The sequence below is a fragment of the Poecilia latipinna genome, unplaced genomic scaffold (assembly GCF_001443285.1).
Source record: "Poecilia latipinna isolate Pla-1442-1.1 unplaced genomic scaffold, P_latipinna-1.0 Scaffold113, whole genome shotgun sequence".
In the NCBI taxonomy this organism is placed as follows: domain Eukaryota; kingdom Metazoa; phylum Chordata; class Actinopteri; order Cyprinodontiformes; family Poeciliidae; genus Poecilia; species Poecilia latipinna.
Genome location: NW_015112729.1, coordinates 213,984 through 239,758, shown reverse-complemented (window position 1 = coordinate 239,758; position 25,775 = coordinate 213,984). Strand labels below are relative to the sequence as shown.

Below are 25,775 nucleotides of genomic sequence, written 5' to 3'. Positions count from 1 at the left end.
GATTAATGTTTTATGAAAAAAATTGAAAAAAAAATTGTTCGGGTGGGCTTTTTTTTTTTTTTTTTTTTTTTGGGGGGGGGGCTTCTTTTTTTATTTAATTAAAAACAAATAGGCTAGTTCAAATTTCCCATATGCTTTAAAAAATTAAATAAGACATACACAAAGCTGAATTATAAAACGAGTTTCTAACATTTGATAAAATAAGATAAATGTCAATTACCTGTTTCTGTTATTTTTTATTTTTTTTATTTTTATGATTTCAGTTAATTCCGGCGGTTTTGGAAACCACGCCCCGACTGATTTCGACGATGGATTTTTGCGGAGGAAGCAACGCAGAAACAGAACAACATTCACCTTACAACAGGTAATAACTGTGTTTCTTTTTTTTTCAGCAGCCAAATATGAGGACAAAACCACGATAGAGTGGACGGCTATTGGGCAAATACGAGCGGAGAAAAAAATCACTGCGACGCAAAAATCGATGACAAGTTGGCAAAGTTTTAAAACTGGAGTTTTACCCTTGACATTAATAAAGTTGAGGGTCTTTCTCCGGTTCAAAGCCAATCAGATAAAAACAAACACGGTTTTTTTGTCTCTTTGGTATTGTATATTTAGTTTTAGATTGATCGATAAAGTAGAAGGTTTAAAAGTTTGAGTTTTTCCTTCTCAAAGAAAGAAGGAAGGAAAGAAGGAAAGAAAGAGAGAGAGAGAGAGAGAAACATAATGGACATTCAATTAGTTGTACAAAATTGAACTGAAAGTTGTGTGCAACCTCTTTTTGTGTCCCTGCAGTTGGAGGCTTTGGAGGCTGTCTTTGCACAGACTCACTACCCGGACGTGTTCACCCGGGAGGAGCTGGCGATGAAAATCAACCTGACCGAGGCCAGGGTGCAGGTGAGCCGCATGTAGGCTGCCGTGTCCTGTCACCGGGCACAGTTTGACCAGGCTAGTGAGGGGAGGATAAATGAAGCCACTCTGTCATCCCAACGATACACTTTAATAACATCAACGTAATGGTGAATATTAGATTAGCTTGATTAATCGGTCATTCATAATTAAGCAGCGATAATGTTCGGCACTAATTTGTCCGCGTCTGCTGAGGCAGGAATCGTCATCATCCGTGCAGATCCGGTGACGCACACACGGTGTGTTTGTTTCTTTTCTCTTTTCTTTCTTTCTTTTTTTCCCTTTTTTTAAAAGAGCGGACAAAAAGTCAGATTCCCCACACACTCTCTCTCTCTCTCTCTGACTCTGTCCCACACTCACGACTTAAAATGTAACAATTGATATTCGGCTCCTGCCCTGCACATGTGCGCCGTTATAAACTTGGCCAGATGTAATTAAGTTAGGCGTCCTGTATGTAATTTCCCTGCATTCCAGATTTGCTTTTGGGTTTTGTTGTGCGCAGCAGATCTAATTGTAGGAAATATAATAGTTTGGCTTTTTGTTCCCCAGGGTCATCTTTACTATCGCTTAAACCCAATGGCGGGGCTTGATAATGGAATCCAGCGCTGTAAATTAGGGATTGTAAACAAATTATTCCCCCTCCTAATCCGATTACCGCATTCCTATTATTAAATCTGAACATGAATCCACCGCACTATGCAGGGGATATTAAACTTACATTATTATTAGAAAATAAATTTCCTTTCTCTTGTAGTGTTGTTGCCCCCCTCTCCTTTTTGTAAAGTGTCAATGGGCCCTCCCCCGCATTAAGAGCACGCAGCAAATTGAGATTAATGGAGCAATTATAGCCCATTCAGAGATGGGTGCGTGTGGGGGGGCGCGACTTCTAGCTGGAAGGTGCAGGGGTGAGATAAGTCCATTGGATGCATTGTTGTCCTGCCACGAAAATGTTGTCCCTTTCTCTACAGAATGAATGCATGCGTTTTGTTTGGCTGTTGACATCATTTATACCCTCCGCCACAATGGGGAGGATGCAGAGCGCATGCACGCAGACTCTAACCTCCATTCACACATCATGATTAATGCCTGCTAGAACCAAGTCCTAATCGAATCTGATGTTGTCAAACAATCACTAAATAGGGAAATAAACGACTTCATCATAGCTGCCTCTCTCTCGGGCAGCACAACTGTCAGTGGGAAGTCATTAAAATATGATAATGAAAAATTGCTCAATTAAATGTTGTTATAGGCACTGACCTTCAGTCGATTAAGATCCCAAGAACTTGGCTATATGTGTTCTTTGCTGTGTGGACTGTGAAGTTTTTGGGGATAAATTAGGGGGAGGTGGGGAATTAGAACACTTTGTGGGTTCAAATACCTGCTTCATACCAACTGAGCTCATCTGATTCAGCTTTTCTGATTACAAAACCTAATATTATATTCGACAGGGACAGGGCCGTCCCTAGACATAACGCAGCATGAGGGCACACAGTCATAATCGCATGTACGTCCAACCCCGTTTACTGAGGCATATGCCTCGTGATCAAATTTCTTCTAAAACTGCCATTAATAAACACTTGATGAAGTATTTTAATTGTAAAGCTACTTGTATTTTAAAATTAACTAGAAAAGTTAGGAAAAGTAAGGATTTGTTGTATACACGTGTCCAAACCTGGTCATGTAGAAGGTTTCCAACTATATGTATAGTAACTTTGGATGTGAAAATACTTTTACTAAAAGACCAACTAAAAAAAGACTAGAAAGTTGTGATCATATATTTAAAGAGACAGGCAGTCTAATGTTGTTCCCTTCTCTTTGTGTGTTGCCTAACAATGCTGTGCTATAAGCTTTTTTAAACTCTATGATGCCAGATGTATAATTTTTGATGCACACATTTATAAAAACTTCTATTTAACAAAACTGGTTCTTTAAAAAAAATGTAGTACTGACTCCAAAATGGCCACATAAACCCTCTAAGAAAGAGAGATTTTATAAATTACACAATCTTGCTTTTCTTATGGAGTAGATGAAACATATGTCAAAAATTGATTATTATTATTTAAATGACTCTTTAATACAGATATACATAACTTATTCTAACATCAAATATTTTCCTGAAAGCATCAACTGTTATTTTTTATGTATACAGGCATTTTTATTGGTCAAATATGTTTTTTTTTTTTTTGTTTGTCTGTTTACTTATTTTCAATGGATTTCTGCCATGAGCATTTTAGGACATGCAATTTTTTATTTTTTTGCCATCAGTTATGATGCAAAAAAGAGAATTTGGTGTGATATTTCAAATTCAAAATGTTTTTTTTTTTTATGATTCAGTCTTCATAATGTAAATTTCTCTTGTTTTAAATTTTTCAGGCTTCTTTCTTTACCTGCCAGTATTTGTCAGATAGATCTGGTTTTGTCCTTATTTGGTTAGATTTGGATCCAAATTATTTAGTTATTATTTTAAAATGAATATTAAGAATTTTCATCCAGAATCCCCCCCAAAAAAAAATAATTCTTTTTTTTGTTCCTCACAGTCGACGTCACACCTGCTGAAGACAGCAATGTCTCTCAGTGTCTTAAAGACAAATATAACATTGGAAGTCCCTAATATCTCCATCCTTTTTGAACTGAATTTGACTTTAAATGAATCTAAATCGAGAAATTGATGATTTTACAAACTGAACTAAAGTGCATATTTTTAGAGTTTCCTTCTTGCTTATCTGGATAAAGTCAAGCAGCATTTCTTTTAGTGATTTTGATGGAGAATGAATAATATTTTATCATACATTACATTATTGCTAATCAAATTTAAAGTAATCTATATGTTATTTTTTTCATCTATGTCTGAGATAATTATCTATTGCACTATATTAAAAAATATATATATTTCACCTGTGACATGCTAAGATAGTTTGCAGCAGAAAATCTTTACAAGCTAGATATTTATGCTCAGTCAATATGGATAGAAGCCTCAAAATGTCTCTAATGCATTAACATTTACTGGTTTCCAGGTTTGGTTTCAGAACCGCAGAGCAAAGTGGAGGAAAACAGAGCGAGGGGGCTCAGAACCTGAAGCTGGGAAGGAGCCGCTGAGCGATGGCACCCCTCCATCTCGCAGCATCAACTCTCAGTCTCCGGTGGACCATGGCAGGAAACAGAAAGAACCTCTGGAGTTACAGCAGAGGTAAAGGAAGGCAGACACAGAAATGTCGTGAAAAACGGCTGGAGATTTGTACTGGAAATTCATCAGAATAGGTATCTCTGATGGACCCTCACTGTATTCCTCTTTTTAAATTTTACTGTGAATTTGTTTATGTGTATATGTGATAGAACTAGTTTTTGCGACTACATGAAGCACTGTTAATAACATTTTCCCTATTATGGACAATAAATTATGCCTTGATGTTGTTGTACATTATTATAATAAGCATGTAATCGTCAATGAATCATTAAGGTGCAGTTTGTCTCTTGTCTCCAGCATCAACAGGACGGTGGGTCCAGGTGGTCCATTCTTCCCATCATGTATTCCAGGCACGCTCCTCAACTCTGCCACCTACGCCCAGGCCCTCTCGCATGTCGCTACGCTCAAAGGTGAACATGATTCTCATTACCCGTCTGATGATCCTGTTATTGCTTTTAGGGACTCGCTATGAATTTAACTTTCTTCTTCTTATTATTATTATTTTCCAGGGAATGGTTTGTGCTCCTGCTGCGTCTCTGACCCCATGGGCTTGTCCTTCCTGCCTCCCTACGGCTGTCAGGGAAACCGCACAGCCAGCGTCGCCGCCCTGCGCATGAAGGCCCGCGAGCATTCAGAGGCCGTGCTGCAGTCCGCCAACCTGCTCGGAGCCGCAGCCACACCAGGAGCCAGCGTGGGGGTCCTCTCCAGTGTGGGCTCGGCAGGGGTGGTCCGGCCCTCTGCGGGACCCGCCATCGAGGTGCCCGGCGGCGGCCTGAGAGGGGGAGACAGCTCCAGCCCTGGCACGGCTACTAAAGTCCCGATTCTGGGAGGCAGTCCTGACAAACATCCTCACTGCTCCAAGGAACCTCTGGAGAAGAAGTGAGGAGCTGGACACAAACGTGGATGTTGCTGATAATCTGTGATTTTTTTTTTTTTGTGCCTCCTTTCTTCTTTTTCTTTTCTGCTCCGAACTGAGCAACAAAGCACAACTACTGGCTGACTCCAGAAAAATCCTGGGACAGATGTTTTGTATGGATGCAAACAAATGTATTTATTTGATTGTAAAGTATCCTGCTGAGAAACGCTGAATAACTGGGTTGTTATTACGCTTGAAAAGACAAAACTTTGTTTTTTTTTTTACCTTTAGCCATCTACATGCACTCTTGGGCTATATTATCTATAACATAGATGCATTATGTGTGAAGCAGAGGCCTATTTGATAATGTGAATTTAAATAATCCTGTGGGGACCGTTGCTAACATTTTGAATGTCAGTGCATGAAGAGTGTATCATTTTATAAAGATAAAATGATGGTAGGACTGAGGATTTTTTTTAAGTCAGCAGTGACACAAAACAATGATTTCTATTGATTTTTTAATTAATTTAAAGTGAAAGTGCACTTTAGTAATAATCAGCTGTACTCCTTGTAAAAAAAAAAGAAAAAAAGAAAAAGTAATTGACATTGTCAGTGTGTGTATTCAGTTATCCCTTGCTCTCTGTTATCACATCTGTAGTGGCAGCAGACAGGGAACACACCAGTCCTGTTGTGACATGTTCTTTAAAACAATTAAAGATGTAGTCACTCATGTTCCTCTCCTGTTGCCTCTCGCTCCAGCCATCTGTTCTGATACATTATTTATGAGCCACTCTTAAAGCCGGGAGAGGACGCCTATCATTTATTTACTTTTAGGAACGCTCTCTGTTCCTGCTACTAAACATTTTTTAAAAATAAATTGCATCCATTTAAAAAAAAAAAAAAAAGTTTATTCTATTAATTATGTTTAATTTAAAATTTCTGTCCACACGTTTGTCGCCTTCTCCTTTTCCCCGTCTCTTGAATAACGGGGTCAAGCTGATCGGACTGATTATACTTAACTGCAGAGCACAACGGCCAGTAGTTTGCCTGATTCAATTTGCGTCCTTGAGGATTTCCAGGAAATTACTTTTGATAGTCGATAACACAATTAAGTAAACTACACACACATTATCGTGAATAATTGATGGGAAATTATGTATTACCATGAAGTACCGGTTCAATAATTGATGAGGAGACACCCCCACCCGTGACATGGTAGAGGAAGATAATGTCAGAAGTTCTACCAGATTGTACACAGAGCACGCACAATTCTCACTTCATTATTATTATTATTATTATTATTATTATTATAACTCCATTGTGTGTGCATGTTGTAAATATCTTACAGCTATAACAATAAAGTGATGCATTCATGTGCCGGTCTTTACGATTCGATAAGATTTTCATTTTACCGAAGCATCAAATAACCCAGAAATAATGCTTGATTAGTTTGAAAACAAAACTAAAGTTTTAAACACGAGATGCCTATCAGTGCATGTTTGGTTTCTGTCACAGGTACTTTACTGGATTCACTGAAAACATCTTGTTCTCACATAATGGTTTTGTTTTAAGTCAGTGGGAGAGCCACCGTGCTAAGCCGAGTGACATGGCAGCTAACGATAACACAATAAATCAGCTTCACTTCACAATGTGGCAGATTGGATAGCAGACCTCATACAAAAGCCACCAAAAAACGCATTCAATCTCCCCCAAAATTGACTACAGTAGCTGTGGAATTTAATCATTTGCCAAAACAAAGGAAGCTGGAGTCATAATGACTCCGATCATCATTAAGTTCTGCATGGTGCCCATAATTCACCGCTTTAATATTTCATAAACAAGTCAAGTTGGTTGTTGACATTCAGCTTGTGCATGTGGCATCATTGATAATTCTCCGTCACCTAAAAAAAAAAAAAAAAAAGTCCTGGGGATGTTTTGTCGAGCATTGTTATATCAAATTAGCTGGAGAGCGTCCAGAAAAGCAGACAAACACTGTGAATGCTGGGGGACAGCAGCTGAACTCTGTTCTTACATTGCAGTTAATGGGCTTCTTTTGTTGCGGTAATGAAATATTTCTTTTTTTTTTTTGTCCTGCAAAGAAGCAGTAAAATGTGCTCACGCAACCATCTGCATCTACAAACAGACGCCACACACTCGAGGAGACCCAGCAAATCTTTGCACAGAATTTAAAGTTAGACATAACTCCGTACTCGCAGTCAGGCCTGTTCCTCTGAAGGCCTAAAAATGGCCCACTAACACATCATCTCTGCTTTTAATTCCTGCAACAGAGCTGATCAATAACACAATCAATTAGAATCAGTGGAGTTCATGTCTGAATGGAGATTATACAAACAAAGCACATCTTAATGCAGCGAGTAATGTGCCTGTCTACTGTCTGCCACATAACCACAGCTCTCCCTTTCTCCTGACTCAGCCCAGAGAGGAGCATCATCAGCGTTTGTGATCAATGCTCGCAGGGCTCAGTGGCTTCTTACGAAAACTATTTAGAAAGGAGGATGCAGAACTGCAAGGTGCAATAACCTGACATGCTTTTTCAAAAAAGTATTTTCTGCAGTGTGAAATCTCTTCAGATGTGTGACTTTTTTCATCCACTAGAGGGACTCAGTGAGCAGGAATCCTGTCCGTACTTCATAGCGAATCTCGGGCTTCTCCAGGAAACCTGAATATTTAAACAGTTAGCAGGTTATTTCATAGATTTTTTTATTTGCTTTTTAACATTTGTAAAATTTGCATATCATAATATTAAGTGCTTTATAGAAAAAAAAGAAAAGGTAAAACAAATAATCATTAATGAAAAGTAATTTCTTAATTAGTTAGAAATGGACGTATCTGAGGAGAAGAGAGATTATTCTACTGTCTCAGCCTTTCCTCTTGCACTCTGAGCTTGTATGTGTGCTTGTGCATGCATACGTGAACAAGTGTGTCTCCATTAATGCCCATGTGTGTGTGTCCATCATCCCACTCGGGAAGCTCTGCAGCCGCCGCCAACAATCCCAGAGAGCAATCCGCTGCAGCGATCTCCTATTATAGCAGCGGGCGGTTGGAGAGGAGGAAGATGGGAGTGAAAGAGGGAGGTACAGTTCCTCCCCTTTCTGTGCCCTATATTTTTTTTTTTTTTTTTTTTATTGGGGTGAGGAAGGTTGTAGTCAGGGAGATCAGACAATAAATCTTTAATTGCAGTTGGCGGGGAGTTAGTGTGAAAACTAAATTATTGGAAGTGTTTCTTTAAAGCACGAAAAGCCAACTGGTTAAAATATATCCACAAACTGCAAAGTTATTCAGAAACCTTCACATTTGGTCTGAGTGCAACCAAAAGCTTCAGTGCTGCTCAGTTATTGAGATTTTAGATGATACATAGACCAACTAAAGTGGATTGATTATTATTTTTTTTTTTACAAATAAAACCCAAAGACTGTGGTGTGTATTTCATTTATTCACATTTAGTTTGATTAACCCAAACAAAGTCCAATGCAACCAGATGTCTTAAGAACAGAGGAATGTTAGGGAACATTAGTGAACAAAAAGCAACATAAAGAGCAAGAAACACATTACAGAGCTATAACTAAAAGTTTATTATGGACAGCTAAATTATTTGCTTAATATGCTTTATTAAGTGGCCAAAAGGAGGATGCAATTAATTCAGTTCAGTTTAGTTCAGTTTATTTGTACAGGACCAATTTATAAAACTGAAAAGTGCTACACTTTTCAGTTTTACTTGCTTGAAATTTCTAAAACATCCATGATTTTCCATCCGTCTCACCATCATGCGCTACTTTGTGTTTATCTGTCAAATTCTGTGTTGAGATTTGTTGTTGGCAATGTGAAAAGTTGTGCGAGGTGTGAATAATTTTGTCAAACAAAATCTCACCTTTCCTGTGATGTTGTTGTGAGTGGTGACTAACGGCCAGATGTTTGTAACCCATCCACTTCCTGTCTGCTCTGTTTGGTGAAGAGGATCACATTCTTTGAGCTATTTATGTCTCTGAATTACAACCCTCCTGGGGCAACCCTCACCTACCCTTCACCCATCAACACATCTTCAGAAAATGTAGTTTTTATCCCCTCGCCCTGTGTGTTCGCCTATTCAACCGTCTCACTGGCTTCCCCAGTTTATGCACAGTTAGCCGTCGCTGCTAATGGCCGACATAGCTGTCCAGATTTATAAATAGTTTAGAGGCTGTTTGTTTCATCCGTCTGAAACTCGACACCAAAGGATCTCACAGAGCCACATGCTAAGCTCAAGCCGTCATTCTATGGCCTCATGGTGGACACTCTCTCTGGGACAGCTCCTCTATTTTTGTCTGGTCTCTTGTCCTGACTTCCACTGCCTGCTGCTGGTCAGATCCTCAGAGATCTCACTGTGGACCTCAAACTGGATTTGGATTATTCTCAATAGAAAGAGCCTGGATCTCCCAGAGAGTGGATGTGTGAGGTGACAGTTCAGGATTAGATCGACAGGGCCTCCTTTTGGGGAGAGGGACAAAACAAGCAGAAAGGGACATAATAAACAATTCCCAAATTATGGATTATAAATCCGGAAGGTAAGATTATGGGTTTGCTGTGTATTGTTTCATATAAAAAAATCTAAAAAGCACATTAGAGAAATGTTGAATTGAGTAAAATCTGAGTTATAGAAATTTAAGTAAATGCAAATTAAAACAAACAAACAAAAAAACTATAAAATTATTTAATCCTAACCTCATCTGACTGATGTTTATTTTAACCTCCCTGCCTTTTAAAAGCATTTAGTCCATCCTGTTCTCAGAAGCTATGAAGCTGTTACAGTTCTCCATCGGACCAAAGCTGAAATTTACTCCTCTTTGGTGTCAGGTTTTAGAGCTGCAAGCTCGTCACTGGACAAAAATAAACCTGCCACATGCAAGAATGAAAAGAAATCATCTTGACAGCTAGAGGGGAGATTATTGCTGCATAAAAAACACGCAGTAAGGAAACTTGTCATAGCTCTGCATGATTTTATTTCATGTTTCATGAAGTGTGTGGATTTGGTTGCTAATATTGATGTGCTGTTGTTGGAAGGCAGTCTTATTTTTTTTGGACTGTTTTCTTAATTTAAAGTTAGCAGTAAAAAAGTTCAAGTCAAAACAAAAGTATTAATTTAAATGGTCGAAGGTTTAGTGCTGACTGAGCATGTGCGAAGATGTGCATGAAATGAAAGGCCTCCAGATCAGAGAATATTAATGATTCACGCCGGATATTCTGGGCAAAGTGACGTCTGGTTGGCAGTCACTTATTTAGGCGCATGATTGCACATGATAATACTAAGTTACCTCAAAATATATTAACTTTTTGTATAAAATTCAAGCATGATGTCTTTAAAGTGAGATTTCAAGAGAGGCAAATATAATACCAGTGATATGTTACTGTTATTATTATATATAGCCATCGTAAATATAGATGAGTGGAAACTGCAGGTTCAGTGAAGTAATGTGGATATAACAGTCAGCTTCACAGCTATAAATCTAAACTCAATAATCTTTGGCCGTGTAGTGTATAGTTAACATTTGTAAATCTAGATAATAATTTAATCATTAAAGAAATGACTTTATAGCACTCAATAACCTGATTAATTTCGTATTAAACATTTCTATGGCATCATTAAATGTCACATAAAACAATATTAGTTTTGTACTAAATTTATCTGAAGTTGTTCTCTAATCTTTCCTCTAATGCCTATTCTTTAAAATACTTCTGGTGCAGGAAAATTTACTTTCCATCTGCTCTCTCTGTAATAAACAGAATGACTTTTCCAAGATTAGGTTTAGGTAGGTCATACGTCACTGTTCCCAAACCATATATGTCTTTATAATTTCTTCCAAATTCTTGTTGTCAAAAGTAAATTAAACATTTGATTATATACAAGCTTCAAGTTATTGCCAAATCTGCATCCATATCTGTCTTTAGGTGTAATATCGACTTGTATGCTTGTGTTTGCGTGTGTAGGCGTGTGTGTGTGTGTGTGTGTGCCCTGTCAAACCTGCACTGATGCATCTTGATCACCCAAAATAACTCACGTGAGTCCATCTTGTCTGAGCCTAGCAACAGGCTGGTTTTCTTCACAACATGTCCGTGAAGGTCATAGTGACTGAGTGAAAGGATTTACAGAGCTGTTTTCAGAACCACATACAGTACATTGCTGCTTAGTTCAAACGGGAAAGAAAACCACTTATCATAAATAAAATGTTGCAATGACGGAGAATGAATTAGTTGTGACTCTGGCTGTCGGATAGGAAAACCTCTGCTTATTTTGAAGCCTCTGACTCGTGTTCTTCAGGATTTTCCTACATTTATCTCTACCCATCTTTCACCAGCTTCCACCTTCCCCCTGCATGATGCTGCCACCATTATGTTTAACATTAGGAGAAGTGTGTTCAGGGTGATGTGCAGGGTTAGCTTTGTGTCACACCAGCATTTTGATGTTTTATAGAATGTTTTACACAGATAGGTACTCCATTTTGATAATTAGGCGACTTTGGGAGGCAATGCAGTGATTTTGATGTAGATGCATAACAATTTATAGTAAACAAATACAAATGCACTTTAGATTTCCATTAGTAAAAAAAAGAGAGAAAACTGAATCATTTTCCTTGCAATTCACCATTATGTTCTTTATTTCTGTCAAATAAATTCTAAATAACCTAAATTGGTAACACTTTATTTGAAGGGGTGTGTATAAGACTGACATAACACCTGACATGAACATGAACAAGTCCTTATGAATGTCTGACTGTTGTCATGAAGTGTCATTCGGTAAATAATGACACTTTTAATGCAAAGTTGCTTCAAAAGTTGCATTAAAAGTCCATTAAAAGTGCCAACTTTGCATGATTTTGGAAATAATGACAATTTAATGCAACACTGACACTTTTAATGGACTTTCAATGCAACTTTTAGAGCAACTTTGCATTAAAAGTGTCATTATTTACCAAATGACACTTCATGACAACTGTCATAAACATTCATAAAGACTCGTTCATGTTTATGACAGTGTTATGTCAGTCTTATGCACACCCCTTCAAATAAAGTGTTACCCCTAAATTTTCATTATGTGACAAAAAGTGACAAATTTCAATAAGCCTGAATACATTTGAAAGGCACAAGAATTCAAGGTTTGCATCTCGTTTAAAACGCACCTTTCTTACGAATCAAAGCTCTGTTTTTTTGGAGTTAGTGGTTACATTATTGCGTCTGGCCTGATTCTCTTCTCTTTTGTTTCTTCCAGGAAAGCAGCAGATTGAAGGATCATTTGTGCAGAGCCAAACTGAACAAACAATGCCTCAGGAGAAAATCCTGAACAGAGGCCCCAAATTTCGGGTGCAGCAGTTATACCAGCAAAAACGGATTGAAACTTTAAGGTCCATATTTGCATGAATGACTGAACAACTAAAAAGCAATATTTTTTCTTGTAAGTCTGCGTCATGACCTCAGTTGAGAAGCGTCGCTCGAGCCGCAAGAGCGGTGGGCACAGGAAGCACAGCGATGGAGGCTTCAGCGACACGTCGAGTGGGGGCTCCTTCCTGGATGAGACTGATCGGGAGGTCAGCAATCTGACGGACAGAGCGTTCAGAAGCCTTTGTATTGGAGATGAGGCTGTTTATAATGACTCTGACCTCAGTTTATCTTCGCCTAGCACCTACTCAGACAGACAGCTGGCTTTCTGCAGATACAGAGAGGAGAGAGAAAGGGAGGACCGAAAGAGAGCTGCACAGGAGAATTTCAACCTCAGTGTGCAGCAATATGGACAGGACTGGATCACGGCAGAGATGTACGGAGCAGAGATCCAGAGAGAAGCTCAGTGGGAGGCTTATGGGGACAGGACACAGGGGATGGTTTCTGCCACATTCCAGCACTCCTTAGTGGAAACCTCACAGTTGGGCAAGTCTCTGAGGGAAGAGGAGCTGTCCTTCCACAGCAACGGAGCCACGGAGTTGAGTTCACAGCAACGCAGAAGCCACTCGAGAGTCTCGTCTCTCATCAGGGCGTTTAACTCTGACAGACACAGAGACGGAGCAGGAGCGGAAGATAACATCAGGGAGCGGGACGATGGGACGAGTTGGGACAAATCAGCTCTCATGAGTATTCAGAGAGAACTTTCTGAATTCTCATACCAGCAAAATTTCAACCATCACTTCCATCCTGCCGGGCCGTTTTCATGTCGAGACCCAAACTTCTATTCCTCTGAAGCAGAAGCAGTGGCCCAGATGTCTCACAGCTATATGAGGTCATCACAAACCAAACACATCATGTCTGCACAGGCCAACTGCAGCTCAAACTTCTTCATCCACAGTGAGTTCAGTCCTTTCCAGTTATGGAGAGATTACAACAGGTTTCCGTTTCGGCAAGCGGAAGTCTCAGGCTTTATGCATTACTCTGAGTTTCCGAAATGGTATCAGACGCCAATGTACAATGAACTTTCTCTTGAAAATCAAGCACACGGCCGTCACAGAGACATCAGACAATCTAGGAATCACCTGGAATATCAGGTTCCTCTGACGGCTCCACGCTCCATCTCAACTTCCTCTCAGATCCAGAGAGCGTCAGCTGTGGAGAAACGCTGCGAGTCAGAGCTGGCGGTTCATCAACCTCACAGGAAGTGGACACAGAGCCTGGGAACTAACAAACTTCCGCCCCACCGCCCGTCTACTGCGTCACCCTCTACTGAGATGTCTCGACGTGTCAGAGACACCATCGGCTCTGTCAAAGCTCTGCAGCAAAAGGTTAAAATGATGTCAGAGTATGACACATCTAATCAACAAGAAACATTCAGTAGGAATGAAAGTTGGTTTAACTCAGGAAAGAACACGTTGACAGCAGAGACGAACACTGTCGGCAGCAACAAAGCAAATTCCTTTAGAATTGGCCACCAACTCGCACCTTCTGTCCAACAACATCAGGATGTAGACACATCCCGCTTACACCAGCATGAAGTCTCCCCTCAACCAGTAGAGCATCCTCCAGTGAGAGCCGAAAGCCGAGGAGCAACTCCCGATGTCAGGATGTCCAGCTACAGATCTCGAGCCACAAGCCTGCTCTTCAACCTGAAAGACAACAGAAAAAGAGTAAAAAGCACCTACAGTCCAACCAAGTTCAAAGGCTTAGATACAGCGGAGAGGAACCAACAGCCCCATGGCCAGGAGCCACACGAAACTGCATTTACTAGTTCAGATGTTCAGTGTCTCCAGCCAGAAGCACCGAGAAGCACAAACGCTGCTATAAACCAGTATCACACCCCCGGACTATCACTTACTGCCCAGACGTCTCATCCCACTAGAGTAAACACAGGCCACTATTCAGAAACCACTGCAAATGATTACCAGGTTGCTCAGATGCAAAGCCATGGCTCTGGATTCAGTGGCTTTGTAACTTCAAATTACTCCAACAATCATCTGCTCGGAAATGGGCAGAATCCTAATAAATATTTTGCGTCATTTACTCCCTACAGGCAAGATATTTATGGATCTGCAGAAGAAGTCAAGCAGTCTTACTCAGCTGAAGACACAACAAGACTGAGTGTTGACAACAATCAACACAGAGAACATCCAACAGGCAAAGCAAATGCAACGCAAAGGGGAGTGTTTGTAAAGGTGGACAGATATGAGCAGCTCGAAGAAAACAAACACAATTACAAAAATGTGTCCTCCTCCCAGGATGACTGGAGACAAGCAAGCGTCCAAGATACAGAAAATATCCATCTCAAAACAAATGTTCCCCCAGTGAAACATGAGACAATGTCTTTGGTGGAATGCTTAAAGCAAGAAAATTTGCATGGTGGAGAAAAAGAACAAGTAAAGGATACTAATTTAGAACAGAATTATAACAGATTTACCAATCAGTACGGTAGAGGCCAACAAAATCTTACATCAGACAAAACAATGGACATGATAACAACAGGTCAGACTAAATTAAATATATCCACTCCAAATGAAAACATACAAACTAACCCTCAGTTTGAAAAGAAAAATCAGCCAAATCCAAAATTTATTGAAGAAAATGCATCAACCATCGCAATGACAAATCAGGTAAAGAACATGCAGACTGTAGACACCAAATGTGAACAGGTGATGGCATCCCACAGGAAACCACAATATCCCCAAGCAGAAATGGCCAAAACCCAACAGAAAGCTCATGCTGAGCCACCAAAAACAGAAATAGCAAAGTTTATTTTGTCAAGGCAACCTGCATTTGAAACTGTCAAAATGCAAGAGCTGCACAATATAAGACAAGTCAAAGATGATCATATAATTAAAGTGGAAGGGAGGAAAAATGAGCAAAAAGAAAAGTCAAGAGACACATACTTTCAGCAGGAAGAAGAGAAACAGATGAAGGGTGAAAAAGAAAGGGTTTTGAAGCTAACAGACGAGCCAACAAATGTCACAGAAAAAGTCCCTAAGAAGCTCAAAACAGAACAAGCTGAGAAGGAGAAGCTAAAAGAGGAACACATAAAACCCGAACTGGCAAAGACCGAGGCGCCTGAGCAGGTCAGAATAGACCAAGTTAAACATGAACAGGCCAATGGCGTGCAAGCTGGGGAAAAACAGGAGAGCACAGAAAAAGCAGAGGGAGAGCAGATGGATGCAGAGAAAATCAATATGGAAAAGGTTAAAGAAGAACAGATCAGAGGTGAACAAAGAGAGCAGATAAAAGAGCTGCAAACTAAAACAATAGAAGTGAAGAGAATGGGAATGGAGGTGTTGGAGGTCAAAACAGACCACATGAAAGTGGAGGATGTCAGGGAAGGTAGGGATGAGAAAGATTCAAGTCATGCATGTCAAATTAATTTAGAGGAGGCCACATCAGGTACACGTAGCGCCGAAGACACGCGAGGAGAAAAGACAAAGCTGGAAGAAAACCTGGAGCAAAAGGAATCTAAGCAATCGAAAACAGAAAACCTGCTGGAGAGGTCAGCTAAACTCACAGCCAAGGTTGCAGCAACACAGCAGGCCAGACAGGAACCGGACAGAGTCGAACAAGTTAAGACAGAATTAGCGAAAGCGAAAGCAGAGTTAGCTAAAATAAAGGAGAAAATAAGAGGAGAGCAAACGGAAAAAGTGAGAAACATTCTTTTCACCAAAGAAGGTCTTTTAAAGAATGACAATTCTAATACTGGCGAAAACGCCTGCAACAAAAACCAGAACCACCCACTGGAAACACAAACTCATGCAGTGACTGATGATTATGAAAGGCTTAGGGAAAAATATGGTTTTACACATCCAACATCTGCAAACAGCACCAAAGTGTCAGCTGCAGAACATAACGAACAAGCCAAAGAAAACCAAGTTGAAATAGGAAATAATGTGTTAGCAATTGACAGACCTTGTGTTGGTGACTCGTTTTTGACACCAGAGACAGAGAATAAGGAGAGAGGTAGGAACTTTAAATACAGTAATGAGACAGTACAGGAGAGTGATTGCAATGAGCCATTAAATAAACCACAATTAGGTAGCTGTCATTCTCTTCTAACAAATTCATGCGATAAAACAAACAGAGAAAATTTATCTGAGAAACTGAAGGACAACAGTGGTCAGAAATCAGAAAAAATTGATATTATTAAAGGCACAGTTTCCCTGCAGAAAGACTCTGTTTCAGCTAAACATGAAAGAAAGTCAACTGATCAGCGGATTAACGCAGGCAAAGACATGGCTGTTGCTCCACTTAGAGCTTTGTCTCAAAGGGAGAAAGCTCAAACTAAGCAGGAAATACTGACTTCCAAAATAAAAGCACATGCTGAAAAAGAGATTTCCGCAATAAAAGAAAAGGGATTTGCTTTACCAGAAGGCTTTATAGGCAAAAGCTCGGCCATGTTGTTAGCAAGTGGTCAGAGTGTTAATATTCGACAGACGCCCTCATCACAGGAAGTGCCTAAGAAGCACGAAACCACAGTGTCCAATAAAATCACAGCAAAGCATCAGCTGGAGCCTTCAGGAGTGCAAAAAGAACCAGGCAAGTCTGCTTCATCTCTGAGTTCTGATACAGTGGGTGGTGAAGCAGCAGTCGATCATTCAGAAAAATCCACAAAAACAATCCTCCCCACAGGCACCTCTGTGAGCACAACTGACATCTGTGTGCAAAACGAACAAAAGGAAGCAAATCACACAGAAACATCTGGAAGACTGAGCGGGGAAACGCAACAAGTGGAAAATGATGAAACTCTCACCAAAATGAAAGACCTGGCACACGCCACGGGTATGTCCAAACCTGTGACAGCAGAGGCCGCTAAAGAAGAAGCTCATAAAGACTCAGAATCAGAAGACTGCGTGACTCAAAATGAAACCTCTGTAAGAGATGACAGTGTGCTGATTATGGGGATTATGGTAACTGTAGTAGAAAGAAATCCAGCAGTCAATAGTGGCCCGCAGAATAACAACAGTGAAAAACAGACCAATTCAGGAAAGTCATCAGATTCAGGCTCAGAGAATTCCAGCCAAGAAGAAGCAGAAATATTAGTGAAGACAAGGGACTCTAAAGAGAGTCCCTGTGTTATGAAAGAAAATGAAGATTCTCTTGGTAAGAATAACTTTTCAGATAATGTGAAAGAAACTTTAAACTGGAAAGAAATTAACAGAGAAATATCAGCTGAAAATGCAGATCTCCATCTCAACGATTATGCCACTAATGCAGAACTACAGAAGAAGAGACAACCAGAAGCCGGGTCTGTGCCTTCTAAAGACAAATTCTTTGCCAAAATTCAACCGGTTCTCCACCAAATGGACACAACTCTAGAAGACACAAATGATGTAAGTGATAACATGCCAAAGGAAAATGTGTCAGAAACCTCTGGCCATCCAGCGGCAGGAGAAGACGGAAGTCAACATGAAAAGCCTCTCGTCAATGAAATATCTCAAGATAAAGCCAATAAAGCCAAAAACGATCTGCCAATGAAAGACGACACGACAACAGTTAGAAATATTTCCGAAAGCAGTAACAATGATGGGCAGCGCTCACCTGTACCAGAAGACAACACCTGCTCCTATACTCCACCAAGCCCCTTCAATGATTCATGCACAGATAACACTGGGATTGTGTCTCAAAACCAGCAATCCACTGAAACATTCAGTAAAGAACACGACCAAGAAGATACTGGTGTGCATATTGAAAACATTGCCATCAGAGTTGTGCCAACTGAACGTAAAACAGACAACGTGGACATGTTGGAAAAATGTGACATGGAAGCTGTTCCTCCGAATGTTGGGTCTGCCTCTGTGCAGAGTCAGGTTGTCCCATCCTGCAGTGAAGGAAAACCACAGAATTCAAATCATGGACATCATTTTGAAAACTCGACTCAAGAAAACAGTGAGCAGAAGATGAAAGACCGTCTGGAAGAAAAATTAGCTGTACAGTATGTATTATCCAGTGTCAAGAAACTGTCTGACTCATTGAAGGCAAGTGAGAAACAGAGCAATGCAAATACAACCAGGGAATCCATTACAGCTGGAGACAAAAAGTCAGAATCTAGTGTACAGCTGGTGGAAGCAGATTATTTTCAAGTGCAAGGACCAGCGGAGACAAGCAACACGTCTCCTAACGATATCACAGCTGGAAATGATTCAAAGGGAAAGGGCGTCCTAAAGTTACTACCAAACGAGACATTTATTGGCACTGAACTACACAAGAAACAACAAAGTGATGTCTTTGTGTTCACTGTGGATCCAAGTGAACGAAAGACAGATCAGTCAAGTTCAGAAATTATTGAAGGTGAGAACTTGACAGGTAAAAATTTGGAAACTGGCGATAATACAGTTACTTCAAAAGAGCCTGGTGGTTCCATGGAGAGTTGGAATAAAATAAAAAATTTGGATGCAAGCCAATCTAATCCCACCAGAACATATAATGAGGTGAACCAGTTGGAGCCCTGTGCAACGGAAAGACAGAATTCGGGTAATCAAAATTTAACAAGCGCACATTCTGAAGCTAAGCCAAATCCAAGAGAACGAGTGTCTGCAATACCGGAAATATCAGCTATTGCAGACTATGCCAGATTAAAGGTGATAGTTTCAGGGGATAAAGAAGAGCAGCCACTTCAGCAATTCCCTCCCAACAAAAAGGAAGGGTTCTTCCCGCTAATACAGACCCGTCATAGCAGACGCCCTGTGTTTACTGATGACCCACCAGACCGCTCTGTTAAAACCCAAAGCTTACCAAATAAGACAGAGATAACAGCCACAGTCAACAAAGAGTCCAAGTCGCTAGTATTTCCTATCATGGAGAGGGAACACCAAAGAACTGGGATGTTCAAACTTGGAGACAAAGAAAGACAAGAAAAAACACCTCTGAATGCCCAAATGACTCTCTATATAGACAAAGATCCAAATCAGATCGATACAAAGAAGTCCCCCACACATAAGGCAGAATTAGTGGCTCAAGCAGCAGAGGAGCATCAATGGAGGACAGCAGAAGAAGAGCAACAGATGAAAGTTCCTCATGAGATACAACGGAGAGGAGCAGTGGAGGAGCAGTACAGGAGGACTGCAAAACAAGCTCAACAAAGGATTGCAGAAAAAGAGCAACAGATGAAGGCTCTACATGAAAAACAACAGAGAAGAGTAGCAGAGGAGCAGCGGAGGAGGACTGAGGAAGCAGAGCAAAAAAGGAAAGCTACATATGAAGAACAACAGAGAAAAGCAGCAGAGGAACAGCAAAGAAAGGCTGCACAACTGGAGCAGAAAAGAAGGATTGAAGAAGAAGAGCACCAGAGGAAGGCTCTACATGAAGAACAACAAAGAAGAATAGTGGAAGAGCAGCAAAGGAGAATTGAGGAAGAGGAGCAAAGAAGGAAAGCTGCATATGAAGAACAACAGAGAAAAGCAGCAGAGGAGCAGCGAACAAAGGCTGCACAACTGGAGCAGAAAAGAAGGATTGAAGAAGAAGAGCAACAGAGGAAGGCTCTACATGAAGAACAGAGAAGATTGGCAGAGGAGCAGCAAAAGAGGACTGAGGAAGAGGAGCAAAGAAGGAAAGCTGCATATGAAGAACAACAGAGAAAAACAGCAGAGGAACAGCAAAGGAGGATCACAGAGGAGGAACAAAGAAAGATGGCTCCTCATGAAGAACAACAGAGAAGAGAGGCAAAGGAGCAGCAAAGAATGGCTGCACAACTGGAGCAACAAAGAAGGACTGCAGAGGAGCAACAGAGGAAAGCTGTTCATGAAGAACAACAGAGAAGAGCAGCAGAGAGGCAACAATTGAGGGCTTCACAATTTGAGCAACAAATGAGGACTGCAGAAGAAGAGCAGCAGAGGATAGCTTCTCATGAAAAACAACACAAAGGGGCAGCAGAAGAGCAGCAAAAGAGAGCTGCACAAATTGATCTTCATAGGAGGACTGCTGAAGAAGAGCCAAGAAGACAAGATGCACACAAAGAACAACAAAGAAGAGAAGCAGAAGCACAGCAAAGGAGGATTGCAAAAGAGGAGCAACAGACAAAAGTTTTACATGAACAACAGAGTTTAGCTGTTGAAGAGCAGCTGAGGAGAGCTGGACAATTGGAGCAAACAAGAAGGCTCAGAGAAGGCCCACAAATGAGAAAAGCGGCACAAGAAGAGCAGGAGAGGAGAACCGTACAAGAACAAAAAAGAGAAGCAGAACAGCAACAAAAGAGAGCACCTCAAAGTCCAAATGACCAACAAAGGAAAGCAATAGAACTGAATCAAAGAAGAGATTCACAATTGGAACAGAGAGAAAAAGGACATGAAAAACAAAGACAAACTGTCCAACAGGACAAACAAAGAAGAGAGGTAGAGGAGCAACAAAGGAGACTTTCTCAAGAGGACAAGCAAATGATCCTTTCAGCAGAAGAACAAAAGAGAGGAGAGTTAGATGAGCAGGAAAGAAAAGCAAAACATGAGGAGCAACAGAGGAGAGTTGCACAGAAGGAGCAACAACAAAGTGACGTGGAAGAGCACCGGAAAAGGCTTGCACAAGAAAAGCAGCAAAGGATAGCGTCTCTGATTGAGGAGCAAAGGCAAGTTAAACAAGTAAAAGAGCAGACAGTTAGCAATACCGAAAAAGAAACAAAAGGAAAAGCAAGAGAAGGAATAAATGCTTTCATTTCAGAGAAGGAAAATGTCAAACAGACACAAGAACTTAGAATCCAACAACGGAATGAAGTGCCAATGAATGAAAGTCTTGTGGAAGAGAAGAAAACTGCATCAAGGAAAATGTTGAAAAACGAGAACATAGCTGCTGAGAAGGAAGAAATCATGGGAGAACAGAGAACAGAAAAACATTTCAAACAGGAGAATGCTAAAGAATCGACACCAACTAAAACAGATAATGATAGTCAAGCTAACAAGATGGAAGATGATGAGCAGTTATCATCTCTCAAAGTAAAAGCAAGAGACCGTCAAGAGATGGACAAAGAAACAGCGCAGAAGACGGATGCTCTCCAGTATTTTGCAATCACCTCAACCAACAGAGAGACAAGATCCAGAGAAAAACAGTTGTCCTCCGCTTCACCTTTACAACAACAAAATAAGAAACAAGGGGAACTTGAATCACCCAATGACTTGTTGTACCAGAGACATTACAGACCTCATGCCGCTGCATCTCCAGCTCCAACTCTGCCCCGCTCCAACACCTCCTCTCCTGCGCCAGGAGCCAAGCCCTTGATGTTCAGAGTAAAGGACAACACCATCAGAGGTTCCTCTCTCACAAAGTCCGTCAAGCCACGCTTCCATAAGAACTTTGGAGAGGACTTCTTAATGGGTTCAACATTCGACGGGGCATCAGACAAAGCAGAGGATGACCAGGAGATAATCAGACGAAATGCAGGGACCCCATTAAGTCGTTTTGCTGCTATCAGCGAGTCTGCAGCTCTCTTCTCGCCGTCTTCATTACAAGATTACTCAAGCACTACCCCTCAACTGAGACCCTATTCTAGGAGGAGCATGGCAACGGATGATGATGAATCTCGCTCTGTCATCAGCAGCATGTCAGAGGATGTGGAGAGCTTTGCGACGAGTGCCTCAGATCTGACCGAAATGCATGGCCCGTTTGATTTTGACAGACCCGAATCGGCATGCAGTTTCAGCAGTGATGTGTCGCGGTCTCTGGGCAAACCTCCAGCTGTTCCACCAAAAAGTGAAAAAGCCTTACGGAGAGCTCAAAGGTTAACCTCTCGAAGGATGAAGAAAGAACTTTCCAAGGCTGCAGAAGGAAACCCTGTGGGAGTTGGGAAAGAGGTCTCCAGTTTTCCTTCTTCATCATCCTCCTCCAATGAGGTATGCTCCTCCAATCACCATGCTGTGGCTTCCCCCCATTTTTCTCCACCTGTTGCCTTTGCTCTTGCTCCGGCTACTGGATCCAGCTTGCCTTCCTCTCATAAAGATCGCAAATCCTCTCATCGCTCTTTTCATGCTTCTCCTCATGCCACCGGCCCCATTTCTATCCCCAGTCCTTCGCCTCATGCTGGTTCTGCTGTGCCTCTTCATGCTTCTAGCCCTGCTTCCAAAGCCGCAGCTCTTCAAACAGTTGCTCATGTATCCTCTTCTCCCACTCTCCATCATGTCAATCACCCAGCCACTCCTGTGACACAATACCATGTAGAGTCAACCAACTATCCATTGACTCAGCGGAAGGTTCTGCAGGATCTGGGATCTGGTCAGTTCTTTGTCGTAGACGTGCCTGTTCAAGTAAAAACGAAAACTTTCTTTGATCCTGAGACAGGAAAATATGTTCAGCTGAACGTGCGCCAGACTGGTCAGAATATTTCTCAGCCTCAGCTTCAACAAAAATACCAACAGCCTCAAGTTAAACAACAACTGCAAGTCAAGCAGCAGCCACAGTCCCTCTCCTCTGTCACCACGGTTGCTAGTAAACCTTTTAGATTTTATCAAGGCTACCACAGTTCTCCCCAAAACTACCAGGCAGCTGTTGTCAACTCTATGCATGAAAGCAGCTCATCAGTCCCAGCAGCTCTACACCAAAGCCAGCAGGCCTCAAGAGAAAACCACAGCTGCAGAACTCCCGTTCCTGAAATTGATCAGAACTCCGAGGGCCATCGCTACAGTCCAGAGAAAACACCATACATGGACACAGTCAATGACATCACCAAGACATACAATTTGGTGAACAGCACACGGGACTCATGCAACCCTTTTCCAGAGTGCGACACAAACAGCCCGCTTGGCAGAAGTTCAGTTTGTGAAAACGAATACTCAGCTAACTTGGAGTATCAGCCTCGTGACATTATTGCCATAAGTGAATTAGAAGATTTCATGGAGGTGTCTGACTGGTGAGAAAATAGACTGACATAAAAGTAAAGAAGTTTTTCCTGAAATTATAACACCTGAAACATGCAGTGTATAAATGATGCCATATAAAGTTTAAGTAACTTGTCATCTGAAACAAATTTTCTTTTTGATTGTATAGGTCACTGTGACATGCTCTTATACTGCTGCTGATGTCTTTTTTCACAGATTAACTGTTTTATTTTGTATTTGTATTCTATATTTATTGTTACCATTCCAGTTGACTTTGAATGTCAGAAGCTAACATATCTCCCCGTGTTAACAGTGACATCTGTATCTCATTTCCTGGTATGGTGAACATACCTTACATAAACAAATTACAAACTGCCCCATCATAAAGTGCTTGATCCTTTATGGAAGAATATGCATTTATTTTGCATTATAAACAATGGCTGGTCTGTTTTACCTTTCATGTTGTGAAAGCCTTGCAATGCATGAAATAACTCTTCAAAGTCAATGATCTTCAAATGGTATACAACATAGTTTGTCTATGCAGCAAGAGTGTCAAAACGAACATGGTCACATGGAAGTGATACGACTTGTTGTTTTAAAGTTATACGGTACTCTGTTTTATAAGACGGATGTTTCTAGGAGTGCTTTTGTGTTGCTGTGAATGTAGCATGACATGGACTTTTTCAGACAACAAAAACACATTTAACACAGATATTTCCAACCATGTGATTGTTATTTTTTTTTCTTTTGAGGATTACAAATAAAACAAGATTTCTGAAAGATTTCACAACAGGTTCTTTTTATTTTAACAATGCTTTAAAATGGGGGAAGACTGCATTCTTAAAGCTTGTTTCTTTGGATGTTGAGAAGGTGAATTAAATGGGTGGGGATTTGGGTAGGGTTTAGGTGGAGCTGTGGACTGCCTTGAGTTGGGCAGCCAACTCAAGGCATGTTCAGATACACTGTTGAAAACAAGAATCTGGGTGCACCTGCTGGGGTCTGCTAGTCCAGCGGTTTCCTGGGTCATATAGGCTGTTGGTGGGAAGCTCTTTAGGCCCAGGTTCACTCCTTCCATCTCAAGGAAACCACTTTGTGGGAGTTCTTTTATGTGGGGTGCCTTACAATGGCCTCTACTTTGGTAATTTGAGCCAAGGTGAGATACGTCTAGTTGGTGTGATATAGTTGTGTGGGGTATTTAGGCCTCATTACCAAGTGGTTGGTTCCTGGCAGATGGCCTATGGCTCTACAGAGCCGGGCTCAGGTGGGAATCCATTCCTCTTGACTTTCGTGGGGTTACCTCACTGGGCCCAATGGCACTGTGTCCTCCCTCCACTGGTAAACCTGTTACCTGCTGATGCCAGCAGGTAACAGTTAAGCTGACCACAAAACTCTATGTAACACAAGCATAAAACGAATAATGGTGTAAGAATCCTCATAACCCTGTGTTAAACTGGCAACATGTCCAGAGTTTAATCAGGCTTTGGTCCATTACTGGGATGACAGATTAAAATGGTCCAGAACTAATGGTGAACAATTGTTTTGAAATATGTTCCTCAAGATTAAACATACATAATTTGTTAATTTTATAATTTATGGGGCATACCATAATACTATTAGATAGCTTACAAGAAACACATTACAGGCAGGAAATTCTGATAACCCACGTTGCAATGTTTCCCACCCCAGTTTTCCTCCTCCTCACACTTTGATTTGAATCCAGACTGTGGGAGTATAAAAATATCCAAACACTCATGGGAGGAGCAACCTCAGAACAGAACAATAAAGTACTTATTGTACTGAACAACCTTCAGATAGACACTGTTGAAAACAGATTTTTTTTTTTTCCATATTGAAAAATGTATTTCTTAAGATTTCCAACCAGTTCAAAATAAGGCAAACATGAGAACTAATTTTACAAGTAATTCTGGGTAAAAGCACAGATTTTTATAGTCTTTGATTGCACATTGCATAATGTTTAACAAATAGAAAACCTGTAATCGTTTTGCACTTAATTGATGTGTTGATGATTCCCTAAGAAGCAGTAACCAATTTTGACCACTATGTGGCAGAGCAGAGCGAGCCCCTCTCTTGAATTTGGGACACAGGAGAAGGAAAACATGAGGGAAATCCCAAATGAAGTATCATTTTAGCACATGTAAACACAACCTTTAATTCATAAAACCTGTGATAGACAGCCTAAGTTTAAACTGCAGAAACACTTCAGTTTGCATGTCCTGAGTTTTAAAAGAAGTTATCAAGGTGAGAGGGAATTAAATCGTTCTAGGAACACAGCCAGCACACTTTCCACTGATTCCATGGTTTTCATAGAAATCCTACACACTGGTTGAAGGGTTAAATGTGTTGTGTAATTTCATTTGGCTTTGGCAGAGCTGAAAGCAGCCAGTAGAAGCCCTGCCTCAGCAGTTTAGCCTGCCCAATAAAGCAGCAGGCTTCATACCACTGGGACAGTCTGACAACCGCAGCCAGAGACAAGCCCATGCCACTCCGTCCAGCAGCCGGAGACACAGAGACGTCCCGCATCTTGTGTGTGTGCACGAACAGAAAACAACGGAAAGAAAACATATCATGTTCT

The 25,775-nt window shown here is 40.9% G+C and overlaps 2 protein-coding genes across 7 annotated transcripts in view; both read left to right on the top strand.

Moving 5' to 3' along the window:
* Window positions 1–5,528, top strand: part of drgx (dorsal root ganglia homeobox) — a 9,515-nt gene extending 3,987 nt beyond the window's left edge. The window contains exons 3-7 of the mRNA XM_015028055.1: window positions 264–364; window positions 793–894; window positions 3,921–4,093; window positions 4,388–4,500; window positions 4,600–5,528. Of these exons, the coding sequence (XP_014883541.1) occupies window positions 264–364; window positions 793–894; window positions 3,921–4,093; window positions 4,388–4,500; window positions 4,600–4,973 (863 nt within the window). The 3' untranslated portion in view covers window positions 4,974–5,528. The remainder of the gene's footprint in view (window positions 1–263; window positions 365–792; window positions 895–3,920; window positions 4,094–4,387; window positions 4,501–4,599) is intronic.
* Window positions 5,529–9,048: 3,520 nt separating this feature from the next.
* cunh10orf71 (chromosome unknown C10orf71 homolog) lies at window positions 9,049–23,937 on the top strand. 6 transcript variants are annotated; one of them, XM_015028054.1, is made up of 4 exons: window positions 9,049–9,508; window positions 9,798–9,910; window positions 12,208–19,962; window positions 20,554–23,937. In XM_015028054.1, the coding sequence occupies exons 3-4, from the start codon at window positions 12,404–12,406 to the stop codon at window positions 23,216–23,218; spliced, it is 10,224 nt and encodes a 3,407-aa protein (XP_014883540.1). In that variant the 5' UTR covers window positions 9,049–9,508; window positions 9,798–9,910; window positions 12,208–12,403; the 3' UTR covers window positions 23,219–23,937. The 6 variants fall into 6 exon arrangements, with proteins under 6 accessions (XP_014883540.1, XP_014883537.1, XP_014883539.1 ...); XM_015028051.1 differs by having other exon boundaries at window positions 9,057–9,508; window positions 12,208–19,860; window positions 19,936–23,937; XM_015028053.1 differs by having other exon boundaries at window positions 9,058–9,508; window positions 12,208–19,612; window positions 19,718–23,937.
* Window positions 23,938–25,775: the final 1,838 nt, after the last annotated feature.